The sequence below is a fragment of the Rattus norvegicus genome, chromosome 11 (assembly GCF_021556685.1).
Source record: "Rattus norvegicus strain SHRSP/BbbUtx chromosome 11, alternate assembly SHRSP_T2T, whole genome shotgun sequence".
In the NCBI taxonomy this organism is placed as follows: Eukaryota; Metazoa; Chordata; class Mammalia; order Rodentia; family Muridae; genus Rattus; species Rattus norvegicus.
This window is the reverse complement of record NC_141544.1, coordinates 46,752,597-46,776,895: the sequence shown is the minus strand read 5'-3', so window position 1 is coordinate 46,776,895 and position 24,299 is coordinate 46,752,597. Positions and strand designations below refer to the sequence as shown.

At 43.4% G+C, this 24,299-nt stretch overlaps 1 protein-coding gene across 10 annotated transcripts in view; it reads right to left on the bottom strand.

The window, feature by feature from the left end:
• The window catches only part of Morc3 (MORC family CW-type zinc finger 3), a 42,262-nt gene extending 19,569 nt beyond the window's left edge, over positions 1-22,693 (bottom strand). For 2 of the 10 annotated variants that reach the window (XR_015632790.1, XM_087576434.1), the window contains exons 1-9: positions 22,581-22,693; positions 14,282-14,354; positions 11,533-11,665; positions 9,829-10,706; positions 8,720-8,795; positions 6,889-7,036; positions 3,942-4,070; positions 3,212-3,331; positions 1,544-1,641 (exon numbers count right to left, since the gene is read on the bottom strand). Coding sequence is in view for 8 of the 10 variants with exons in the window: in XM_087576434.1 (XP_087432560.1) it covers positions 1,544-1,641; positions 3,212-3,331; positions 3,942-4,070; positions 6,889-7,036; positions 8,720-8,763 (539 nt within the window). In the remaining 2 variants the exon portion in view is untranslated. Of the gene's footprint in view, positions 1-1,543; positions 1,642-3,211; positions 3,332-3,941; positions 4,071-5,301; positions 5,413-6,888; positions 7,037-8,719; positions 8,869-9,828; positions 10,707-11,532; positions 13,747-14,281; positions 14,355-22,580 lie in introns of those variants that run through there. The other 8 variants (XR_015632789.1, NM_001395628.1, XM_087576431.1 and 5 more) reach the window with 6 other exon arrangements.
• Between the last annotated feature and the right edge of the window lie 1,606 nt (positions 22,694-24,299).

Genomic DNA, 24,299 nt, shown 5'->3' with positions numbered 1-24,299 from the left:
AACTTACTCTCTGACCTCACAGACACTCTAAATAAACATACAACAAAACAAACTTAACTTGTATATCCGTGAGTTCAAGGCTAGCCTGATCTACAAGCTGCAGAACAGCAGGGACTACACAGACTCTGTCTCAAAAACACACACACACAAACAGCTGACAGAGAAGAGCCATCTCGGCCCTTCACATCAGATACGGAGATGAGGGCTGAGTCTGGATGGCTGGTCTTGTTCTGGTCCAGCATTTCCTGACTGTCTGCACCCCTTGCTTTTGGAGTAATAATGTCTAATCCATGCCATTCTTGGAAGGATGGAACTCACTGTTTGATTTTACAGGGGTTACAGTTAAGAGTCTCACAAGGGACTGAGGATTTTTGAAGTTGGACTGAATGTATTTTGCATTACTGCCATGACCCTATGTGGGCTGTAGAATGGTAATCTGAATGAGAATGGACTTCATAGGCTCAGAGGCCTGAATACTTGGTCCCCACGCTGGTGAAACTACTTAGGAAGATTAAAAAGTGTGGCCCTGGAGGAGGTTTGTCACTACGGGATGGGCTCTGTGGTGTCAGAAGCTTACACATTTCTCAGCTTTCTCTCTGGCTTGCACTTGTGGACAAAGATATAAGCTCTCAGCTACTGCTCCAGTGCCATGCCTGCCTGCCACCATGTTCCTATTGGTGACGGTCACATACTTGCCACCCTCTAAGTACAAGCCCCAAGTTAAATGATTTTTTTACAAGTTGTCTTGGTCATAGTGTCTTACCATAGCAATAAAAAAATCCAGAAAGAAACTCTATGGGGCTGAGGAGATGATCTGGAAGTTAAGAGAACTTATAATTTATTGCTTTTGCAGATGATCTCTGTTCAGTTCCCAGCACCAAAATCACATGTTTTACAACCTCCTGAAACTTCAGCTCCACGTGACCCAATACCTTTTCTGGACATCTGCATTCACATATGCACAGACCCACACTTAGATGCATACATATATGCATACTTAAAACTCCTTTTTCTAAAGCGAACACTACGGCATAAAACATTTTTTTACACAGTGAGTGGCTCATCCAGAAAAGGGAACTGGCAGACTTCTTCTATCTCATAAATTATCATGTATGTATCCCACCATGAGCAGAGGAGTACTGTTCTGGCTTCCCAATGCAATCTATTACTCCTGAGAGGCACAAGAGAGCAAACCACTTCCTTCATGGTGCTGGGGCACCCACCTGCATCGCAGTACTTGGGAGGTGTAGGCAAGATGCTTAGAAATTCAAGGCAGCATAGACTACACAGCTAGTTCAGAGCCAGTCTATGCTACACAAGAGCCCATCTCAAATATGTCCCCTGGCCAAAGGGATGAGGGATCAATATTCTAGCCATCCTCTTAGCACATTTTCTCCAGCACTAGTGATTTTTTTTTTTTTTGGTTCTTTTTTTTTTTTTTCGGAGCTGGGGACCGAACCCAGGGCCTTGCGCTTTCTAGGCAAGCGCTCCACCACTGAGCTAAATCCCCAACCAGCACTAGTGATTTAAATGGGCAACCTACCTGTACTCATTAGTGTAGTCAAAATCTTGCTTATTATGAGTCGGCTTAAGGAAATTACATTCTATAACTCCAACCACTCCAACACCCATGTTGTTTGCCTGAAATGGATATAATGAAACACATTTTAGACATCATGCATGATGCTTGCTACACCCTTCAACAAAGACTTGCATCATAAACTTATTTTGTTGTACTCTATCTTACATGACGCCCGTGAAATTTCCTGATAAGTGGTTAGATTTTTTTTTAAAGTAAGTTAATTCCTAAATATATGAGTTTTCTTCCAACTCATTACAAATGTGTTTAGGTGAGAAGTGTGCAAACTGACACATGGGAAGGGAGTGTCCACTGTGATGTGTGTGTCACAGTCAGCCACCTCACGTGAACAGTCCTGCTGCATGGAGAAACTGCAGTGCTCACCCTGCCACCTTTAACTAGCACAAGCACTTGGAAACTGCAGTCTGAGTCCTCTCCGTACCCCACAGTGTAAATAAATCCACACCGCTGTGCTATGCACAACTCATAAGGCATGCTGTAAGGAACTTAGAATGTGAGGAAAATGAAAACCAAAATACTTGGGGATAAAAGAAAGAGGACACACCTAGCCTTAAACTCTAGCATGTGCCCACCTTGGCGGCAGTGCACACTAAAAAGGACACACAGACTAACATGGTCCCGTGAAAAGAGGAGATGGGAACTCACTGAAGTGTTTCATATTTAAATCAAACAGCAAACCTTGTAGCAGGACAACTTATTCTCATAATTGCTACCCAGGATCTAGAAAACACGGATACTCTAACAAATACAAACAAACTACATGGTGGGTTATGACAAACAACCTAAAACATTACAGCAATGAAGGTCGCTTTAAGGCAGTAGTGATTCTAGGGCTAGAAAGACAGGTCGGAGAACAGGCCCTGCTACCAGGCCTGCCAACCTGAGACCTCAAGCAGGAGGGGCAGTTCTAATCCACCAGGCACTGGTATTTCAGGCTGGTTCTGTAAGCACTAATAAACACAGCCAAGTTAAAACGACAAACACACACCAATCAATTTCATTCCGATATAAAACAATCATGTGCTCTATGTCCAAATGCAGCCAAGAAACTTGATCCTGGAAGTGTTAGCCTCCCATAAAAGCTGAGGCAAGAGAAGCCTGAGCTACATATGAGATGGTCATAGAAAAACACCAAAAAACTTCCCTACAAACAATTCAGTGACATTGATGTGCTTCTGTGGCTGAGAACCACACTTCCTACTAAGTCCTGAGTAAACTGTATACTTATGAGTCCCAATTTCCAAACCTGTAAGGTAAATAAGTTCTCTATCTCCTCTTACAGAACAGACGACTGGGGCTCAAATGAAAACGAATGCAGTCAAATGTCAGCTAATGCTGCTTTTAAAAACTGACCCCTACTCAGGTGTGATGGCACACCTTTAATCCCAGCATTTGGGAGGCAAATGTCAATGGATCGATCTCCTTGAATCCAAAACCACTCTAAGCTACAGAGTGAATCCAGCAGAGCCAGGGCTATAGAAAGAGACCCTTTCTCAAAAAACAAATAACCCTCCTACCTCCTAAAAAGTCATTAACAAAATAAAACCATTATCAAAATGACCTCTGACTTAAACACACGGTTCCAAAAAACATTTTAAATATAAATCTTACCTTTAACTGGCATCCTACTTTTTCATAAGCCTTGATGAGTCTATTTTTGTGATACATCATTATCCCATAGTGATCTTTATTTCTGCAGTTGAATCCAAAAGTAATTCTTACTGTTTTAGTCTTAAAAATATTAAGGAAAATTCTGAACACAACAGTCCATTCCCTCCAATGACCCTGTCTATATTACTAATAAATCCCAATATACAGGGCTAGATAGATGATGATCTTGGATTGGACACAATTTGATTCTCAGCTCACAACCATCTCAGTCCCACAGGATCTAACAGATTCTACTGGTCTCCCTGGGCACCAGGTACCCAGATGGTACAGATACGCATAAAGGCAAAACACTCATACACATAAAGTCACCCTTTTACAAAAGGACTGGAAGCAGCCAGTGTCCAGAAGCACACCTAGTGCACATGCAGAAAAACAGTGTGGAGACCAGAGCTCCATGGCAGAGGGGCTGTGAGACCAGTCAGAGGGTAATGATGCTGGCCATTAACACTGACAAACTGAGTCTAATCCCTGTTTCTCAGAGTGAAAGGAGAACTGACTCCTGCAAGTTGTCCTCTCATCTACACACACACACACACACACACACACACACACACACACACACACACACACACACACACGTGACTTTAACAATTATTGTAAGAATAAATAGGAAAATAGCAAACGACACTGAATATGCTTTGCTATGTCACACATTATAAATGAAGGATACTAAAAACTTAGGTCGGTAAACATCACGTTCAATATAGGCAAGGCTTTTTGAAACCAGCTGTGTCTTCACTTTCTGTCCACGTATGATGATCTGCATCCTCGGTTTAAGGTATAAAATACTGCAGTAAGCCTGCAAAGGAACAGAACAAAGCCGTCCTTTCTAAAGAACTATTCACGAGTTTGCTCAACATTACTCAGATACTAACTGACAGTCTACAGAGGCGGGGCATAGTTCAGAGGTAAGCATGGTATGAGGCCCTCCGAGAAGAGCGTCACAGGAGCGCACCACTACACCTACTCTAGCACTCAGCTGAAGCAGGAGGATCTCCCTGTCTCAAAAAAGTATTGAAAAATAAACTCAACTGTTGGAACACAGTTCAGGGACGGAGAAGCCATGTGGGGAGAATTCTGAGTGTTTATGAGAACTCAAGAAAAAACAAGAGTCTTGTGACCTCAGCTTCTTTAAGACACGGAATTGTCCTTGGAATGCATTCTGTGCTCCTACACCTGGGAATTTCCCCCAGTGTAGTGGTGGAGTGGAACTGAGCTTACCTCAGGTTACTCATCACTGCTTGCTGTTGTTACTGAATTAGCCACCCTTCATGTGTGAGCCTCTACAGGAAAACACGCTTTTGCTATGGGCAGCTGCTTCTTTTGATTGTATAAAACTTAAACTCACTAGAACTTTACTCACAACTTCCTTAACCCTCAGAATATAAATTATCCGAGGCTCTGAATAAAGTTGGCTACTGCACAAGACTTTAGCTCGCTTCATTTGTCAGCGCCATTGTCCCAGGTCCCACTATGTGACATTCAATGACACTTGGACCATTGGGAAGTACCATGTATATTTCTTAAGATTTTACAAAATGTACAGGAACATGTCAAGAAACTGGAGGAAGAAGGGTCCAAATTGTAGGCATCAAGGGGAGGACCAGGCTGGGAAAATAAAGCTGGGGTCGGAAGACTGCACAGCTGATGGCATGCTAGCGAGTTTATTACCAGCATGGGATCCTACAGACTTGCTGAGGAGATGGGACAGTCAGCAGGAAGCTCATCAATAATGAATGCTGTGCAAAGGGAACAAAGGGATCTCAAGTGTCACAGACCAGCTTCCAGTGGCCCTTGGGTCAAAGTTTTGTGGGAAGAGTCAAAGTTTATAATCAAAAGACAAACTAAAACAATTTACTAGGCAAGAACTATCAGGCAATTTCAAATTCAAGCAAGACACTATCATAAACTGGGCAAGGTTTTCCTCAGAAACTCCAACCTTAGCTCATTACTGCGCACTGCCTGGAAGGCACCTTGCCTTTTCCGTCCATGCCTCTCAAGTGCTGGGCCACAGGGCTGTGCTAACATACCTGGCTCAAAGTGTGTTTTCATTTCTTTTGGGAAGGAATTTTTGAAACAGGGTCTCACTTTGTAGCATAGGCTAGACTCAAGCCTCTTTCTTGCCTGAGCTGTCCAGAGTGCTGAAAAGAAAGATGTGCGTCACCATGCTCTGATTGTCTTCATTTAACAGGGGGAACTTTAGGTAGGCACAGTTATGGGGTAACATGCCTATGAACCCAGTAATTAGAACGCTGAGACAGGAAGACTGAGATGTAAAGCAAGTCTAGGCTGCCACTGTGCGTTCTCCCGCCTGGGACCTGTTTCACACTTAGGCATGACTAATACTGATCATATACTAGTAACAGGATATGATTAGAAAGAATATACATGTGCTATTGCAATCACTCAAACCTTACAAAAAGTTGCATTATCAAACTTGTAAATGTCTGCTGCTATGTTCAAATTGTCAACTGAACAATATTGAGAATCACCTTGGAGACAATCTCTGGGAGTGTCTGTGAGGGATTTTCTAGATTAGGTTAATTATAGTGGGAAGATCCACCCTAAAAGTGGAGTAACACCATTCCCTGGGTTGGGGTCCCAAGCTACATAAAAGGAGAAAATCAGCTGAGCCAAGGCAGTCCCCATTCTGTGCCCTGAGGACACAATGTGACTATTAGCTGTCATCCCTACCATTATACACACCTGAGAACTGAAGCCAAAATAAACCCATCTCGTCTGTTGTGAGACAAACAACTAATACACTTTATCTTATAAACATAGCCTATTTCTAACTCAAGAGATAGTTGCCAGAAAATGTCATCACTGTATTTTTGTCTAGTCAGCCACTTATTGTTTTAGAAGACAAATCAAGGATAATCAGGTGTGTCTCCTAGAACATTGTAATTTTAAAACACTGACTGTGAAGTTCTGTGACTTCATTAGTCAGTATGGTCACCATAAGATGTATTGAATCATCAATTCAAATAAGCTAAGTACAAAATGAAAATGCAAAAGCACTGTAAGAACTGATGTCAGGCTGGAGAGATGGCTCAGTGGTTAAGAGCACTGACTGCTCTTCCAGAGGTCCTGAGTTCAATTCCCAGCAACCACATGGTGGCTCACAACCATCTGTAGTGGGATCTGATGCCCTCATCTGGTGTGTCTGAAGACAGCTTTGATGTTGTCAGAACTAAAACAAGGTTCTCTGCCTCCCTCCTCTCTGGATCTTATGCAACCCAAGCTACCTTTGAACTCTCTATGTAGGCAAGGGTGACCTTGAACTCTGGACTCTTTGGCCTCCACCCCCACCACCCCCATTCTAGGATTACAGGCAAGCATCACTATGTCCAGCTTATGTGGTACTAAGGATAAAACCCAGGGCTTTGTGCAGCTAGCAAGCACTCTACCAACTAAGCTATATGCCAAGTCACCTACTAAAATCAGATTCTCTTAGCAATAGAGTAGCAATACAGTGAGTTGTTTAGCTAATTCATCTCACACATTTCTTCCAGTCAGAGACCACTGAGGGCGCTACATCCCAAGTGGGTAACGCAAGCCTGCTAACAGTCCTAGTACTTCTTGATCACTCTTTCCAACAACAGCTGTGTACGTACCCTTAAGGAATAGTCACTCTCAGGGGCAATTTGGTCCATTCTCTCTTGTTTCTTGTACCCTTTCTTCCCTGCTACCTCATCTAAATCCTCAGGAATTCTGATGTCATATTTATCCTTTTCAAAATCAAATTCTGTTGCATTTTTGTAACTGTAAGAAAAAAATTGGAACAGGAAAATTTAATTTTACATCATGAAAAATAAGCAAATACAAAGTGGGAAGGAAAGGATGGATGGAAGGAAGGAAGGAAGGAGTGCAAGCAAACCATAGGCGAGGAGTCAGAAGGCAAGAACTAAAGAATCAAAGCCACATAAAAAGCACCCAAGAAGACCCAGGAAAATGCATCATCCATGCCAAAACCCACGCCTACCTGCAACATAAAATGGTGCAGGGCCTCTGCAGTCTGCCATGCTCTCAGTGCCTACCAATGCAGCCACCATATTACCTAGAAACTACACTCCTGGGCATGCATTCCCAAGAGATGCGCGCAGCCCAGCACGCAGCGGTGTCAGGCTATGAAGCACACATGCTCTTTAACAGGTGAGGTGGAAAACAATGGCGCTCAACTCACAATGGAATGTCAGCGTGAAACCAGACAACCACTGTACTGACGAACACAGACCGGGAACACCAGTGTGGCTCCCAGGAGTTTCACATCTAAAATTATCTTGTAGGTAACTTTTAAAACCACAAGGTCAAGCAATGGTCAAGGTCAGAGGTTGCCAGGACTAGAGAAGCACAGCACAGAAGCAGCAAGTGCAGTGCACTGTGGTGCTTCTGTACTGAGCCAAGTGCCCACACCCTGTCACTATAAACACCTACAGAACATGGGTAAAGGAGACAGGAGAGCTGCAGCGCACATAACTACCAGTTACTGCAAAAGAAACTGCAAAGTCTGACTGAAGAGAAAGAAAAATAACCAGGGGGAAGGACAAGAAGGTAAATGCAAGCAAAAGGAAAGAGGGGATTAGAAAATTGAATTCTAGGGGTTGGGGATTTAGCTCAGTGGTAGAGCGCTTGCTTAGCAAGCGCAAGGCCCTGGGTTCGGTCTCCAGCTCCGAATAAAAAAACAAAAAACAAAAAAACCCAGAAAATTGAATTCTAAAATACTTTAGTTTTAATGCTATTACTGCTTTATTTCTATGGCTTAATGAATTATAGGCATCTCACAATTATTAATATTTAAAGCTCTAAAATTACAAAAGATTGTACCCAGCAATAGAGAATTACTCATTTTAGTTTTAACTGTTTATTCATTTATTTAGTGTGTGTGTGTGTGTGTGTGTGTGTGTGAGAGAGAGAGAGAGAGAGAGAGAGAGAGAGAGAGAGAATGTATATAGACTTAACAGTTCATTCCCTTCTTCCTCATGGATCTGAGGGAAGGCCTGAACTCATGTTATCACACTTGGCTGCAAGCTTACCTTTACCCACTGAGCCGTCTCAAACTCAAGAACTGTAAAATTTTAGCATGGTAACACTCTTACTGCAATATTCACTGGACTGGTAGTTCATGGGATCTGATTTTCAGCAGCCAGAGTAGCTAGTATTTCATCCTTTTTTTGGGGGGTCGGGTAGGATTTTTTGGTTTGAGCCTAGGAATGAACACTGTAGAGTGCGACTGGAAACTGAATGACAGGGCTAGGAAACTATTGAGCAATTTGAAAGTGATTCTTTGAAGCCAAAGTGGACTCAATGAAATAAGTTAGAAAAAACAAATCACTAAGTATGCCAAAGGCTGCTTTTCCACTCATTTCTACTCTGTGTGACAGGGGTTAAACATGAAGCATGGACTTTACTTCCCAAATGGCCAACTACCAACAGGTCTCCATTTACCTTCTAAGGTTCCAAATGATGATTCTTGTCCCCTTCTTACCCATGATAGCATCGAGTTCTGCCAGTAATTTCTGTTCTGTAGAAAACAGGGAATGTTCCAGCATCGCTGCTAAGCTTGCTTTTGACTCTGTTAAATAAATCATCTGACGTACGTCCTCAGTTAAAGACTGAAATCAACAAGTCTTACACAACTGGAATATAGAAACCAACTTTAAAATCTCAATAGAAACCAATCCCTAAATAAGTCTTAAAAAAGCAGCATAAATTCTAATGAAAAAAAGGAAAGATGAGGAATGAGCAACTTATAGGGAGACACCTGCACCCCCACTGAGGGAGGAGGGTGTGAGTTCAAGGCAACCTTACCTCAACCTGTAAAACAGGGAAGGGAGCAAATGCATTACTTCTAGATAACTCAGTGCTATGATATGTCAATGAGTTTCTAACGCCATCTTGCTTTTCCTGTTAATAGGAAAACTCAAAAGTTTAGGCCAACAGAGTCTTTTTATTACTCCACAACAAGCTTGAAATAAGGAACTGTACTGTAAGCAAAGTGGCCACACTTGTAGTCCCTGCTGCACCAGAGGTCAAGGCCCGCCACACTCACTACATTATGAAACCATGCGTAAGAACAAGTCTCTGCTCTGTGCTACTGCAAGTCAAGGTCAGGTCCATGTGTAACAGACCAGCACTCTGCAGACTTCACCTCCAGTCCTGAAGAAACAGTTCACACAGCCAGGCATGCGGTGCCCAGCACTCAGGAGGATAGGCGGGTAACCTCTGACTTTCAGACTAGCCAAGGGTACTTGGTGAGACCATCCAACCAATAAAAAGAACCATAACCATATTATGTTAAAGATTTCCACTGTACACTTCCAGGAAAGAAAAACAAACCCTCAACTTTAGGCACAGGATAAAGGAAGTATATACAGACAAGATGTAGAATATACATGATTTTAAAAAGAAAAAACAAACCCAACAAAAAACCCCCAAGAATTTGGGAGTTGAGGCATTAGCTCAGTGGTTAAGAGCTGCTCTTGTAGAGGAGGTTCGATTCCTAGCACCCACATGGCAGCTCACAGCCAAGGGAAGCTAGGAGTGGTGGTGTGCACCTTTAATTCCAGCCCTCGGGAGGCAGAGGACATCTGGGAGGCAGAAGTCATCTTGGTCTATGTAGCAAGTTCCAAGCCAGGTGGAGCTACAGGGCTAGATTTTGAGACTATCTCAAAAAGAAAAAGAAAAGAAAGGTTGTCAAGGATTCAAAGAAACTGGAACTTTTGTGCTCTGTCATACCAAAGTAGTTGGTAGCTGGCAATATGGCTCAGCGTAAAAACTGTTGGGCATCTAGCCTGAAGGCCTGAGTTCAATCCCTGGGACCCACATGGTAGGGGAGAGAACTGACTCCTAAAAGTTGTCCTCTGACTTCCAGACGCCATGGCACATGTGTGCAAACCAGGAGAACTAACACCTTTTCCTGACCTCTGTAGATACAAATGCACATAGTATATATCCATAATGCAGATAAAACCCTATACATATAAAATAATAATATTAAAAACAACAAAAGTTTGGTGTGTGTGGTGCTGTATTCTCTTAATCCCAGCTCTTGGTTGGATGGGATGGAAAGTTAGTAATTTGGAGGCAAGCCCGAGCAACATGAAGGAACCCTGTCTAAAATAAGAGAAGACAGGGCAAGACAAGAATGGACAGAAGTAAAAAGGAATGGTCCCTTTTTTTGTTTCTCTGCAGCATTCATTCCAAAATCAAAAGGATATGGTGTTTGTTGAATGTCACAATTGGGACAACAACATGCTCCGCCTTTATGACTTCCAGGTAGGTCTGAGACAAGAAGCCCACACTCATGGTATCTCCATTTTTGGTAAAAACCATTGCATCTCTGCCTAGTCGCATAGACCCTGACTTGAAGCCATTCCCGTATAGTCCAACTGGGACATGACCATTCACGGTGACTTTGTCACTGAAGCCAAAGCTAAAAAGAAAGAGTAAACAATGAACATTCGTATTCTTTCATTTTTAAAAATTCAGTATTAAAATGTAATAAATTTAATAAGTGTAGTACCAAGTAAAAATCCTGGTTAAAATGGTGACTCCACCCATCCTGGGAGTGTGGTCTTGGGCACATTACTGTGACCTCCCTAGATGTCTTTTCCCATCTCTGAAAGGAATGCATTTCAGGCACTTCCACCAGCTCAGCACCCGAATGTCTGGCTAAATGTCTAAGTTATTACTCGAGGTATACACGAGTACCCAGTTTCCTCTGGGTGCGAGCAATTCTCATGTTCTGCACAAGGCTGTGTGGCATGAAATGATGTGCTTAATTTGACTATTTGGCAGCACAAGAAACATTTAGGAGACAACTGAAAGCTTCTGCATCTAGATTCTCCCTCTGCTCTACTGTATACTTCAGAACCCACTGCAGACACGCCTGACTTGTTTATGCATCTTCAGTCTCTCGGTCTCTTTAAACTCCATCTCCAAAGTAAACTCCATTAGAAACACAAGTTACGCCTAATTTATACCCAGTAAAAATAGCTATTTTACAATTCCAAAGCAAAGCTGGAATTTGAGGTGAGGCAGATGTGGAGAGATGGGGAAGGGGTGCTGAGTTATGGGGTGGGGATCTGAAATGGAACACATATCTAGTTGTAGAGAGTAACAGGGGACCTGACCACACTGTAGGCCTAGCATTTCATGCTTCACAGACACAGCTTAAGGCTATGAAATGGTATTTTGCATGACACATGGCAATTTTCATGACAGAAGCCACTGCTGCCCAAACTGTAGCCCACTGTTACCTTAGCATTTTATGTAACTTGTCTGCTGTCATCCCGTTGCCGTTGTCAGTGAATGTCAAGCATATATGGTCACTAATCACTGTCTTATCAATCCAGATCTGTTTAGCATTCACATCAGGATCATAAGCATTATCTGGAAGACAGACAGGACAGACAGGGTTTTGAGAAATTCTGAGTCTGCACTTTAAAGATGCTGTCATTAAAACAACGTGTAACAAGCAACAGTACAACATTATCACTTCCAATATGTGTCAGGATTTCCTCAAGTCTGAAACCACGAGGCTAAACTGCCTTTATTGACTGTATCCCATGAGCTTTCTCCAGGCCCTTTGTCTCCTAGGGAGAAGACTGCCACCCACCACAGGCGAGTGTGAGCCCCACTACTCACAACGGTGGCACAGAAGCTAAATAACAGCTAATAAAGAAAAGAGAAGGCAGTGTCACTTTCTCTGAGCTACACACAGATGGACGACTCGCCTACCAATACCCATCTCAGAAAGCCTTGTCAGGCCCTTCCAGCTTTACGACTCACTCTATCCCTGCACACTTCTCACTTAACACTGCCAACATCTTTGTTTAGACATTCATTTCTCTCCAAACAGGCATAAAAATATATTAAAAAATGAAAAAATTGGGGCTGGGGATTTAGCTCAGTGGTAGAGCACTTGCCTAGCAAGCACAAGGCCCTGGGTTCGGTCCCAGCTCCGAAAAAAAAGAAAAAAAGAAAAAAAAAAATGAAATAATTTTAACTGTTATCAGTAGTAAAATCAATTTGTGACTTATTCAAGATCCTCCTGAATAGACCTTAATTGAAATATACTTTGAAATATTTATTAGAAATAAATTAAGAGGGCTGCAGAGATGGCTCAGGGGTTAAGAGCACTGACTGCTCTTCCAAAGGTCATGAGTTCAATTCCCAGCAACCACATGGTGGTTCACAACCATCTGTAATGGGATCTGATGCCCTCTTCCGGTGTGTCAAGGACAGAGTGGTCATATACATAAAATAAAAAAAATCTTTACATACATAAATAAAATTGTAAACTAACTTACAGTTAATCTTTTGCAACTATTTCAGGAAAGATAAAAAGTATTTCATTAAAAACTTAAAGTTGGGGATGCAGAGATGGCTCAGCAGTTAAGAACACTGACTGCTCTTCCAGAGGTCCTGAGTTCAAATCCCAGCAAGCACATGGTGGCTCACAACCATCTGTAATGCGATCTGATGCCCTTTCCTGGTGTGTCTGAAGACAGCTACAGTGTATTTGTATATAATAAATAAATAAATCTTAAACAAAACAAAACAAAACTAAAAAACCCTTAAAGTTGGAGGCAAGAGAGAAGGCTTGGTGGTCAAGAGCATTGGATGCTCTTCCAGAGGACACGGGTACAATTACCAGCATCTACACGGCAGTTCATAACTGTGTGCAACTCCAGTTCCAGAGTATCCAACACCTTCTCAGAGACATACATGCAAGCCAAACAGTGCACATAAAATAAAAACAAACCAATATTTTAAAAAAGAAACTTATTGGTAATATCATAAAGGAAACCACTGTTTGGCATGGGAATATCTGTTCGGCTGCCACCAAACACAAAGAAATATGAAAATACTTTTAGGGTCATAGCACACCCATTGTAGATTTGGGAGAAGAAAAATTAAAATCACCTGAATGTTTGTTAGTTCTGACTTCACAAGAACCTAATGTGCCAAAAAAAAGTTCCTGCAAGTCAGGTGTGGTGGCTCACCTTGCAGCCCCAGCACTAGAGAGGCTGAGGACGAAGGCTTACTGTGGGTTCCAGGCCAGCCTAGGCTAGAGGGAGACCCTTCCTTAATAAACAAAAACTCAGAAGGTCCCTCCTCCTTCTGCTCTCATATCTAAGGACCTTCCTTTGATAAAGATCCCATCTTAAAGCTGGACTTTGATCCCAGCTCTCAGGAGGCAGAGGCAGGCAGATCTCTGAGTTTAGCCTGGTCTATCTAAACAGTGAGTTCTAAGACATCCAGGGCTACACAGAAACCCTGCCTCAAAAAACTAGTAAGACTCATTCTAAAATAAAACTTCCCCTTTTGGGCTGGAGAGATGGCTCAGAGGTTATGAACACTAGCTGTTTTTCCAGAGGTCGTGAGTTCAATTCCCAGCAACCACATGGGAAGAGATTTGGCGCCATCTTCTGGCCTATAGGCATACATGCAGGCAGAACATTGTAGATCTTAAAAAAAAAAAAAAAACCCTTTAAAATAAATAACTACATTAAAAAAAAAAATCTTGCTCATATAATTTCCTAAGAAGACAACCATGACCTCATGATACCAATCTGAACGCAACTTACATATTGTCATGCTCATTAGATAATTACAGTATGTATATTCCTGGACCTCATCATTCCCTTAGAGGAAACAAGAACGATCATACATTTAATAACACCTGGAAGGTGAAACCACTCTGTCTGTTACACATAGTACTGTGAAGTGTAATCCTTATCTTTTACTTAAATAGGAATACAAATGCTTTCATCATAAGTGCTATGTCAGCTTAGCCAATTAAGTACTAAAAGCAATCAAACACTTGGGTAATACAGGGAAGACTGAGGAGTAACTCACCTGCAACCAACTTAAACATCTAAGTAAGCCTTTACACTAATGTTACTCAGTATACATTCTGAAAAAGCATAATTGCACTTTATTTTTCGGAAGTCAACTAAAATTGCAATTAAGAGATAGCATATGAAACAACAATTTACATACCTATTAATTCAGCGACTGCACTGAAGGGCCAAGTATGACTAGTAGAATTTGTATGTAAAAACTTCGGGCAAAGCTGAAACAAACCAACAATTCATAAAATTTAATTCAGCCTTTAATTATAAACACAAGACCCAATAAAATCTGTGTCAAAGAATATTGACACGGGGCTGGGGATTTAGCTCAGTGGTAGAGCGCTTACCTAGGAAGCGCAAGGCCCTGGGTTCGGTCCCCAGCTCCGGAAAAAAAGAACCAAAAAAAAAAAAAAAAAAAAAAAAAAAAAAAGAATATTGACACAAAAAATAAAGTCTTCTTGTTTGCTCCAAGAAGATAAAACCTAGAAACTTCCTGGCAGATAAGGCTGGGGAAACAACACAATAGCTTTAAACCCTTGTCTCCTTATGTCCACAATGCCAGAGCTTACCTAGTTCCCAATTCCCTTGTAAAACCTGCTTTCATAACCCAATCAAGACCCTAAGGATCCACAAACACCATTTCCTAAATCTGTACTTTGAGACAAAAATCTTGCCAAGAAGGTCTTTGGTCATTAGTGTACTAATTAGGCCTAATAACCTTACTAGCTTTGCTGCTTCATCTGCAAGCTTCGCTGACTGCCTCTCAGACTAAATATTTGACACCTCAGTTGGTTTCATTATCTATTCCAACTTTATTACAGTCAAACAGTGGCCTGGTATACATCCATGACCTCGTCGAAGAATGTCAACTATTACTTCCAATAACAAATCAAGGTTTTTAAGTTTTCCAAGGTTTTAAAGTACATCTTTACTCTCAATTATAGGGTATAGAAGGAGAAGCCAATAGGAAACTTAATTTCTTAAACAATTTGGGGACATACATGCACACAAGTAATAGGTTAGTTTAAACACTTTAAAAAAAAAAAAAAAAAGACAGGGCCATGTATCCTACAATAGCCTTGAACTCCCCTTAAACTTCGGATGCTCTTGCCTTTACTTCCCCAATACAAGAGGCTGGGGATGTAGCTCAATAGGTAGAATGCCTGCCTGACACTCACAGAACTCTGGGTTCACGCCCAGCACTCTTTAGGACTGAGCACGGTGACTAAGAGCCTGTAACACCATCACTTGGAAAGTGGAGTTGGGACCCCAGATGAACAGTTGGAGATCTGACTAAAACAGAAAACGAATCAAAGTCCAGGCAACCACAGAGATCAGCTCCCTACAGGAAGGAACACTCCTGTGCAAGCTGTGTACTCCAAGGACAACTAAGACAGGCAGACTCACAACAAGTCAGCCACTATCACCACCACCACCACCAAAACCCACTGTTAAGACTTTAGAAGCAAAAAGGTTCATGACATTTGATTTGGAATTTCTTGAATATAACAAAAAGGGTATATAAATCAAACTATATCAAATTTTAGAATTATATGTAGAAGAATATTAATCCAGCAACATGGCTGCTCTAGCAAGGAATCACACCCAAAGATATGCAGCCAGAATGCAGTCATGCAGCCATGCAGAATACAGACAAGCCCTTGATTACAGTATGGGTATCCTTAGTACCCATCTTTAATCCGTAACAATGAGGTAAGGTTAGTTTGTAGAAGGAAGCAGCTATGTTTGAAAGTGGCAAGTGGCATCTGAGTAACGAGCAAAGCGACAACAAGATCTGACAGAATGAATCAGAGATAGGATATTCTCACAGAAGAACAGCAGAGGGAGAAAGACCACATAAAGAGTAAGGAGAGTGAGAAAAAGGGGTGTGGTGTGGTGTGGTGTGAATGTACGGCAGTTTCACAGAAACAGTTCTACAGAGATAGGTTACAGAAAGAACAAGCTAGATAGATACACAGGTGAAGACAGAGTAAGCCAAAGAACAAGAAGGAACCAAAGATTAGGACAGATTGTCAAGGTTACTATGAGGCCAGGCATAGCAATTCAGTTAGAAGCCAATAGAAGCCGGATTAAATCAGTCAGCTTGTACACTGTGCAGAAGCTGTTAGCTTCCAGCCTAGACTTAGGGATAGTTAGAACAGAGAAGGCAACACCCAAGCCATGTATTCGCACAGCTTGGGTACAGCCCTCATCTCACCACTTCAGCTGAGGAAATAAAAGTCACATTTATAACTGTACATCTAAGGACACCAGCAACATAAAAACCAGCTCTCACCTCAAAGGGTTAAGAGACAGTTCATTCTAGAGTCAAATGTTCAAGAGTGGTAGTAGTTTGATAAATTATTTATAGAAGCAGAGCAAAGGAATACAAGTATCAGACCTTTGGGTACATCAGATGATGGGTAACAGTAAAGTTAGGAAAATGCTGTTTTCAGCCTCAGATGCTTTTGACAGCATTCCTTGACTCTTTGGTTGAATGAATGAAACATACAGGCCCATCTGTATACTTCAAATTTTCTACCCAATACTTGAAGACCTTAAGCCACAGGGGAGGGCAATAGTGGCTATTAAGGGGCCAAAGTTGCCCTAAGATAACTTTGCTCTGAACTCTGAATCCACATCACTGATGTCAACTGGCCTTTGCAGTCCCAGCTTCTTCTCAGGAAATCTCAGTCACAACACAGATGACAGTGAAAACCCTGAGGATGTACACTGGTGGCAGGGTACTTGTCCAAAAGGTACAAGCATCCTGGGTTTCATCTTCGCACCAAAGAAAAGCAAAAACTTAAAAAAAAAAAATCAACTTACAGAATTCAATAAAGCTTAAACCAGAGTTTGGTTCTCAGGGTCACACTGGTCAGTTTCTACAAAAGTATTTTTTTATTTCCTGATGTAATTGTCGTCTCTGAGGCTCATTGCCTCTGTCTGCTAACCTAGGCCCAGTCCTGCAAGCTTTTTGCCTACAGACAATCTAATCCAGGTCTGCAATGTTCTCAGCCTGAGACTTACGGCTGAATAAACTCACCCTTCCTAGTTCTTTCTGATCTCTGGCTGGCTGGTTATCTCAGCTGTTCTAGCTCAAAACTCCTCTTCAAGATGACTCAAAACTGGCTTCTTTCTGTTTCTCACTGAATTGCCCTGTTGGCCTCAAAGCAACTCTAGCAATTTGTTCTAATCTTTTGGCTCTTTCTAATTCTCTGGCTCGTTCTGTCTTTATCTGTATCTAGCTTGCTCTCTCTTCAACCTGTCTCTGTAAAAACTCTTCAGAACTCAGAGATGATGAGTCCTGGGATTAAAGGCATAAGCCGTCAACTGACTGTAGCTCTAGCTCTAGGCAAAGCCATGGCCTTCTCTGGCTCCCACCAGGCATCGGTGCGCGTGTACACACGTACACACACGTACACACACGTACACACACACACCACCCCTTTTAAAACAGTACAGTCATAGGAAGCTTGGTGTGGTGGTACATGGCCTTAATTCCAGCACCTGGAGGGTAGAGAATCTGTGTCAGTCAGAGGCCATCTTGGTCTATGCAGCAACTTCCAGGCCAGGTGAGGCTATAGGACAAAATATGAGACTGTCTCAAAAAAGAAAGCATCCAAAGAAATTAGAACTTTTGTGCTCAGTTGTACCAAAGTAGTTGGTAGCTGGCAATATGGGTCAGCAGGTAAAAATCAGCCAAGCATCTAGCCTGAAGGCCTGAGTTCAACCCCTGGGACCCACCTGGTAGGGGAGAGAACTGACTCCTCATCTGTTTTCTCATGGCACATGTGTGCATGCCCTCCACTCCCCAAAGAAGTAAAAGAGAAAGTAAAGAAAAAGCAAAAGAAAAACCAAGAAAGTTGTCAGAACCAAAATAAAACAAGGTAAAGCCACAGAGGGACAGAGGATCCTTGAAAATACCATCCAGGTAAAAGAAACCCCTGCAGAAGATTGCTAAAGCCGCAGCCTCACACACAGACTAAAGCAGTTTACAGCATCCATGATCGGTCCAAAACCACATACATCATCCTTGAGCTGATGGTCCCCTGTGGTCCATGCATCCAAAGACAACACCCATTTACTTTAGCATGCTTGCCTTCCTTTGCTCCCCATGCCATGATGGCTACTGTATTCTGCTTGGGTCTCCCTGCTGGTGCAATCTGCTGTTCGGGAGAGCCACCCTGTATTAGTTAGGCTAACACTTGCTGGGAATGTAGCGTGTACAGCTGCTATGGAACACAACATGAAGATTCCTCAAAAATTTAAAGCACAATCCTGTTATGGGTAAGAGAATCACACTCCTCATTCACACTGGAACCTTGGGCACACATACAATTATTTATGTCAGGACTGAGGCCATGAGGGCAGGCTAAGTCTACATGCTAGTCACTCTGTGCCATGGCAGACATACCTGAGAATAAAGGAGAAGAAACCAACTCCAACAAAAATAAGTGAATGACGCAGTGTCAGGTGCACTGTCCCAGACAACGCACAGGATCTGAGGGTGGGAAAGCTACCCAACAACAGGAAATGGTCCAAGCACTTAGAAATATAGAAGAAAATGGAAAATGTTTATTTAGCACTCTGCACTTCATGCTAGGATCTCAGACCTCCTAAATGACTCTAAAGTGTGTGTATAATAGCCTAGAGATGACACACTGAACAGCATTGCCCTTCCATGTCCAAGGCCCTGGAACTCATTTTGTAGACCAGCAGGCTGGCCTTGAACTCCTAGACATCCGCCTGATCCAACCTCCCAAGTGTTAAGATCCAAAGTGTGAGCCCCACTGCCCACTCACTCTGTGGCTTTTGACAAATGCCAAGTTCACTCATATTTTAGGTTCTCTCCTCCTCCAAGCAGGTGATAGGTATAGGCAAATTGCACATGGTGTGGTCCAATAAAACTATGGAAACTAACATTTATTTCACACGTCCTAGAACTTTCTTTCAAACATTCCGAGTGCTCAATTTTAGGTCACAAATCGTACAAAAACAGGTGCCATGCTGGATCTGGTTCATAAGGTACAAGTTATCAAATACTCATAAACCAAAAGCTGACAGGTGGAAAAAAATTCTGAGGTTCCAAACAGCCAATATTTTCCAGAAAAGCCAAATTTGTCTTCTAAGTCTACTGGAGCCACAGCCAAGTGTCACTGGACTTCATTAGTCCCAGCACACTACCTGGGAGCACTGCCAACCTAAAGGGACTCACTACGATATCGCCCAGCCTGCCTCTGCCTCCCGAATGCCGGCTTACAGGACGGGGCAGGCCAAGCTTTTCCACTGGTTTAGGGAGCCTTTTCCACTCCAGACCACATGCTCTACCACTGAGCTCTATGCCCAGTCCGCTTCCTCATCAGGCTAGCCTTCAATTTGTGATCTTCCAGCCTCAGCCTCTCCAATAATTAGAACTATTAGAACTAGTTTGATACTAGTTCTAATACTAGCACCAGGCCCAGTATCAAATCAATCTTTTTGTGTTGGGTGTGTGGGACTGAACATGAATGTGAAGGCCAGAGGCTGACTTGAGTGTCTCCCCCTCCATCTCACTTGCCTTACTTTTTGAGCCAGGGTCTCTCACTGAGCCTAGAGCTCACTCATCTGTCTAGACTGGCTGACTGAGTTAGATCAAAGACACTTCACTAGGGATTGGGGATCTAAGCTCAGGTCTTCATGGTTTCAGTGTGTGGCCCTTCACTTCAATTCTGAAGAGTCAGAGATTGCAGTATGTAAGGAGAGAAAGGGTTGGACTCCGTCCGACACAGGACCAATTAAACATTAACTCACCCATCTCTCTGATCATGGCTCAGCTCAGGACTCTTTAGGCTGTGGTGTATCTTTCTTATTTAGGAAAGGGCCATGAATTATGGTCTAAAGTGGCCAGGAATTCTTCATCCTTCTATCTCAGCTTTCTTAGTGCTGGGCTTATATGTCTGTGCAACTACGCCTTGTCACTTGGATGAGGCTTTTTAAAGAAATAGCATTTGTATTTTATTTTTGGTATTGGGGCAGCACCAAGGGCCTAGCACATGGTAAGTGTGTGCTATTACACTGGGATATATCCCTGACTCAAAATAGAGATTTCAAATACTTGGCAACAGGACCTGAGGCTAATTGTCATGAATGGAAGTTCTCTAAAGCTTCATCTGCACTGAGGATCCTGTATATGTTTGGCTAACCAGAACATTATGATTGAGAAATGGAATGTTGTAAGACAGCCAAAATTCTCTTGAGCTATCTTTAGTGCCCTCAAGTGCTGGGGTTGAACTTGGGCCCCACCTGGCAGGTACTCTCCTACTGAAACACAGCCCAGTCCTTTTTCCTTTCTATTTTGAGACAAGTTGTCCAGGCTGGCCTTGAACTCACTCTGTAGCTCAGGCAGGCCTTGAATTTGTAGTCCTATTACCTCAGCCTCCAGAGTAGATGAAATTACAGCTGTGCCCACAAGGCCTGGCTTTTAGTCCCTCTTCAGAGCTATTTACCATCACCTCTGTAACTGACCAAATCCTCTTTACTAGGTAAAACTCTCAATGCATTGTTAGGCCCAGCAGAGATCTGCCTGCTTTGCTACCTGATCCCTCCAGCCAATAATTTGGCAAATGTACTCATGTATGGATTTATTTTGTTGTATGATTTAGAAGCTTCAGTAAGACTGGGGAAATAGAAACATAAAGAACATTTGCCTGGCAAACAGGAAGCCCCTTGTTGGCTAACCCAAGACACACACTCATCACAACCCACCCCCATTACTCACAGTAATCTAAATCCCTGTCCTGGGACCTTAGTCACTCATAACTGACACAGAATAACTTCTATAATTTCCTTGGAATAAGAACTCTTTTGGTTCTAGAGTGGCAAGTGTTAAACTCTACCTAGATTCACCCAAACCTCACTGGGCTGAGCTGATGCTAAAACCCAGTGGAAAGAATAAAGTTACTCTCTTTTAACTACTGAACACCATTAAGTCAAACAAACTAATCACTTAACTAAAAGTCCTTGATTCAGAATATGTAAACAAGTCTCATAAGTCAGTACTATCCTCTCTCAAAAGAAAGGGAAGAAAGAATGACTAAACTTGGGGGGAGGGGAGGAGGGGGGGGGAGGAGATGGGGGCTTATGGACAGAAAACCAGGAAAGGGAATAACATTTGAAATGTAAGTAAAGAAATATATCTAATAAGAAAAAAAAAGAAAAAAAAAAAAGAATGACTAAACTACAGGCTTTAGAGAGACAACTCAGTGCTAAGAGCACACATTGTTCTCACAGAGGACCAAAATTCAGTTCCTAGCACCCCATGGAGCAACTCACACCTAGCAGTAAGTTAAGGGATCTGAAGTCCTAATTTTCAGGTGCACATAAGACAAACAGGTGGTTAGCTACGCACGTACACACACCACTCCTACACACAAACTAAATAAACGTAAGGGGAAAACTGTACTAACAGGCAATTTAAAACCCAACATAACAGAAAATGTGAAAAATGTTCAACCTCACAAAAAGGCAGAGGCAATAAAACTAGGTAGCACCTCATGCACACTTGGGGCTATCACATCCCCTATGAAGGACATCGCCTAAGGAATGGACGGAGACAGATGCATTCCTGAAGAGAACCTACGGGAGGTGCTTTAACCTCCGGAAATCCCTACCGCTCACCAATGAGATTATATAACACTGTAGTACCGCTTTTCTTCCCTTGAGACAGGACTTCCCCGTCCCCTAAAATGTCCTAGAATCTGCCTGCTTCGGTCACCCGAGCGCTGGGATTACCCGCACGTGCCACCACAGCCATCCTTCAAACATCGACCTCCTCTACCGAGGAAGTACTTTCCCCGCTTAAGACCTCAAGGCCGGCGGAAAATAAAACTTGGCGGGAATCATCAGGTCCGAAGCCACGCCCACAATGTTTTGGACCTGAAAGTGTAAGTCGTTTTCTGTGACCACTCCCAGCTGATTCACAGGGGTTTGTCAGAATTGGACTCGGCCCAAAGCAGAGGCAGGGGCATGCGGAGCAAGTGAAGATGAAGGTCCTGGCCTCCGCGCCTCCTAGCCGAGGCCGACAGAGACCGACGCGTGCGGGAACCCCGCTACACCGCAGCCCACGTCGCCCCGGCGAGGCCCGACGGCTGCTCCCGGGACCCGCAGGTTGCGGAGGAGGGCGCGGCTCCCACAACAGCTGTGGGCGGCTGCAGAGCCGAAGGAAGGGAGGCCGCCCGAGGCGGGCTGGGGCCGCGGCACGGCCCGAGACGCAGGGAGCGCACGGACCGCGCATCACAGTCGCTTCTCTGAGTGGAGCGACATGGCGGCGGCCCCTCCGCCCTGCCGCGACCTCCCTGCGGGCGCGCCAGGCCCGCGAGTCGCCGCCGCCCACTACCACCCCACTCGCTGGCCCGCCCGCCCGCCCTCCTGGGACCCGGCCCGCTCCTCCCCTCGCGGCTGCTCACCGCGCTGAGGCGGATCCCGGTGGGTGGCTGCACCGCCATCTTGAGTAAGCTACAAAGCCAGGACCGGCCTCGGCCGCAGCCCGACTGGGAGGCTAGGAGTCCGCGACGGGTTCAAGGGCCCGCCCACTTCCGGGGCGGGGGCGCCGCCACGAGGCCACACCTACTCATTTCCGCCTCGGGCAAAGCCGAATTGGGGTTACAGTCAAAGGCTTGCCGGAGCGGACCTGACCTGCTGCGCGCGCAGGACCCTCAGGCGTAGGGCGCATGCGTGGGCGGGGCGGGTGCGAACTCGCGGCGAGTAGCTGCACTTTGAGATTGAAGATTGGCGCGAAGGACGGTGTTTGGGTAGAAGCTAGACAAACTCGGATGAGACTCGCACTGCAAAAGTATCATCCATGGATGCTAGTAATGACATTAGTGGAACCTTTCAAGACAAAATGAAGAAAATAATTACGTTTTGGATTTGCCTGAAAATATCAGCTTTTATCCGGGTAGTGGTAGCCCATGGACATGTTAATTCAGTGTGTGTCGAACCCGGTAATGCAGTGAGTAGGATGTAGAAATTAGTCAAGAAAGGGATGCTAAATAGTACAAGAGAGAGTTGAAAGGTTTGCAAGAGTTTCTACTGTGGTTTTATTAAAGTCATTATTTGTAAAAGTTCAAGTAATACAGAAGCATAATGTTTACCCAGTTCAACTTATGCTGATAAACAATTTAGTGTTCTTTATTATGGATCCGCTGCGTACTAAACACTGCAGTATGGGATCCTCTCCTTTTCCTACACTTCAACTGTGTTTCTCTTTGTATTTTAACTGTAGGCTTGCAAATACTTACATACTTTTAAATTAAGAAGATGTAAAATTAAGACCTGTGGTATTCTGCAGTCCTCTTTGTTATCTACAGTTGGACAAATGATATAAATCACCCAGAAGTGCTAGTTAGTATCTGTGATGCTCTGGGCTGCTTTCAAGACTGTGTTTTTCGGCCCAAAGTCTTTCATCGATGTTTATGGTGTTTGGCAAGGTAAAGGTGCTAAGAGGCACAAGATAAGCAAAATAGGTGTCTACTATTGCAGAACGAGGGTGTCGAGACAGTTAAGCAGTGATGGCCGGTTAGTGAGCTGTGCAGTCAACCTAGAGAGTGTCAGCTGCCCATTGTTAAAAGATTTCTCTGAGTCCCGACTTCATAAGTAGCTCAGGCTGTGCAAATTCTCAACTCCACTTCCAATAGCTTAGTCTAGAAACTTCCCTGTGGATTGGTCCAGAGGTTTGTTCCCATGGTGATTATAGATCTTGTCAAGTTGACAGGATTAACAAGCAAGTCAGACTTATCTTCCTATTCATCCGATTCTGGTTATCTTTTGGGGAGAAGGGGCCCCTAGGGTGGGACAAATGCTTGCTCATCAGAGAAGAGGACGCCCCACAGATGCAGCTGAGGAAAGTCTATCTTGCGCATATTTTCTTGAGATTCACATAATCTCTTTGTTTTTCTTTTTGGGAGTCCCCTGTAACTCAGGCTGGTCTGCTTTGTAGTTGACATTGACCTTGAACTCCTGATCCCCCTACCTCTATCTCCTAACTCCTGGGATTATAGGTTTGAATCACCACACCTCCCCGTGATATTTTTGTGTTTTACTGTGGTTAAAGACACATAAACTTCACCTTTTAAAATGCAGATTAGGGGCATTCCATGTGTTCCCATAGAGGAGTTAGGTCAATG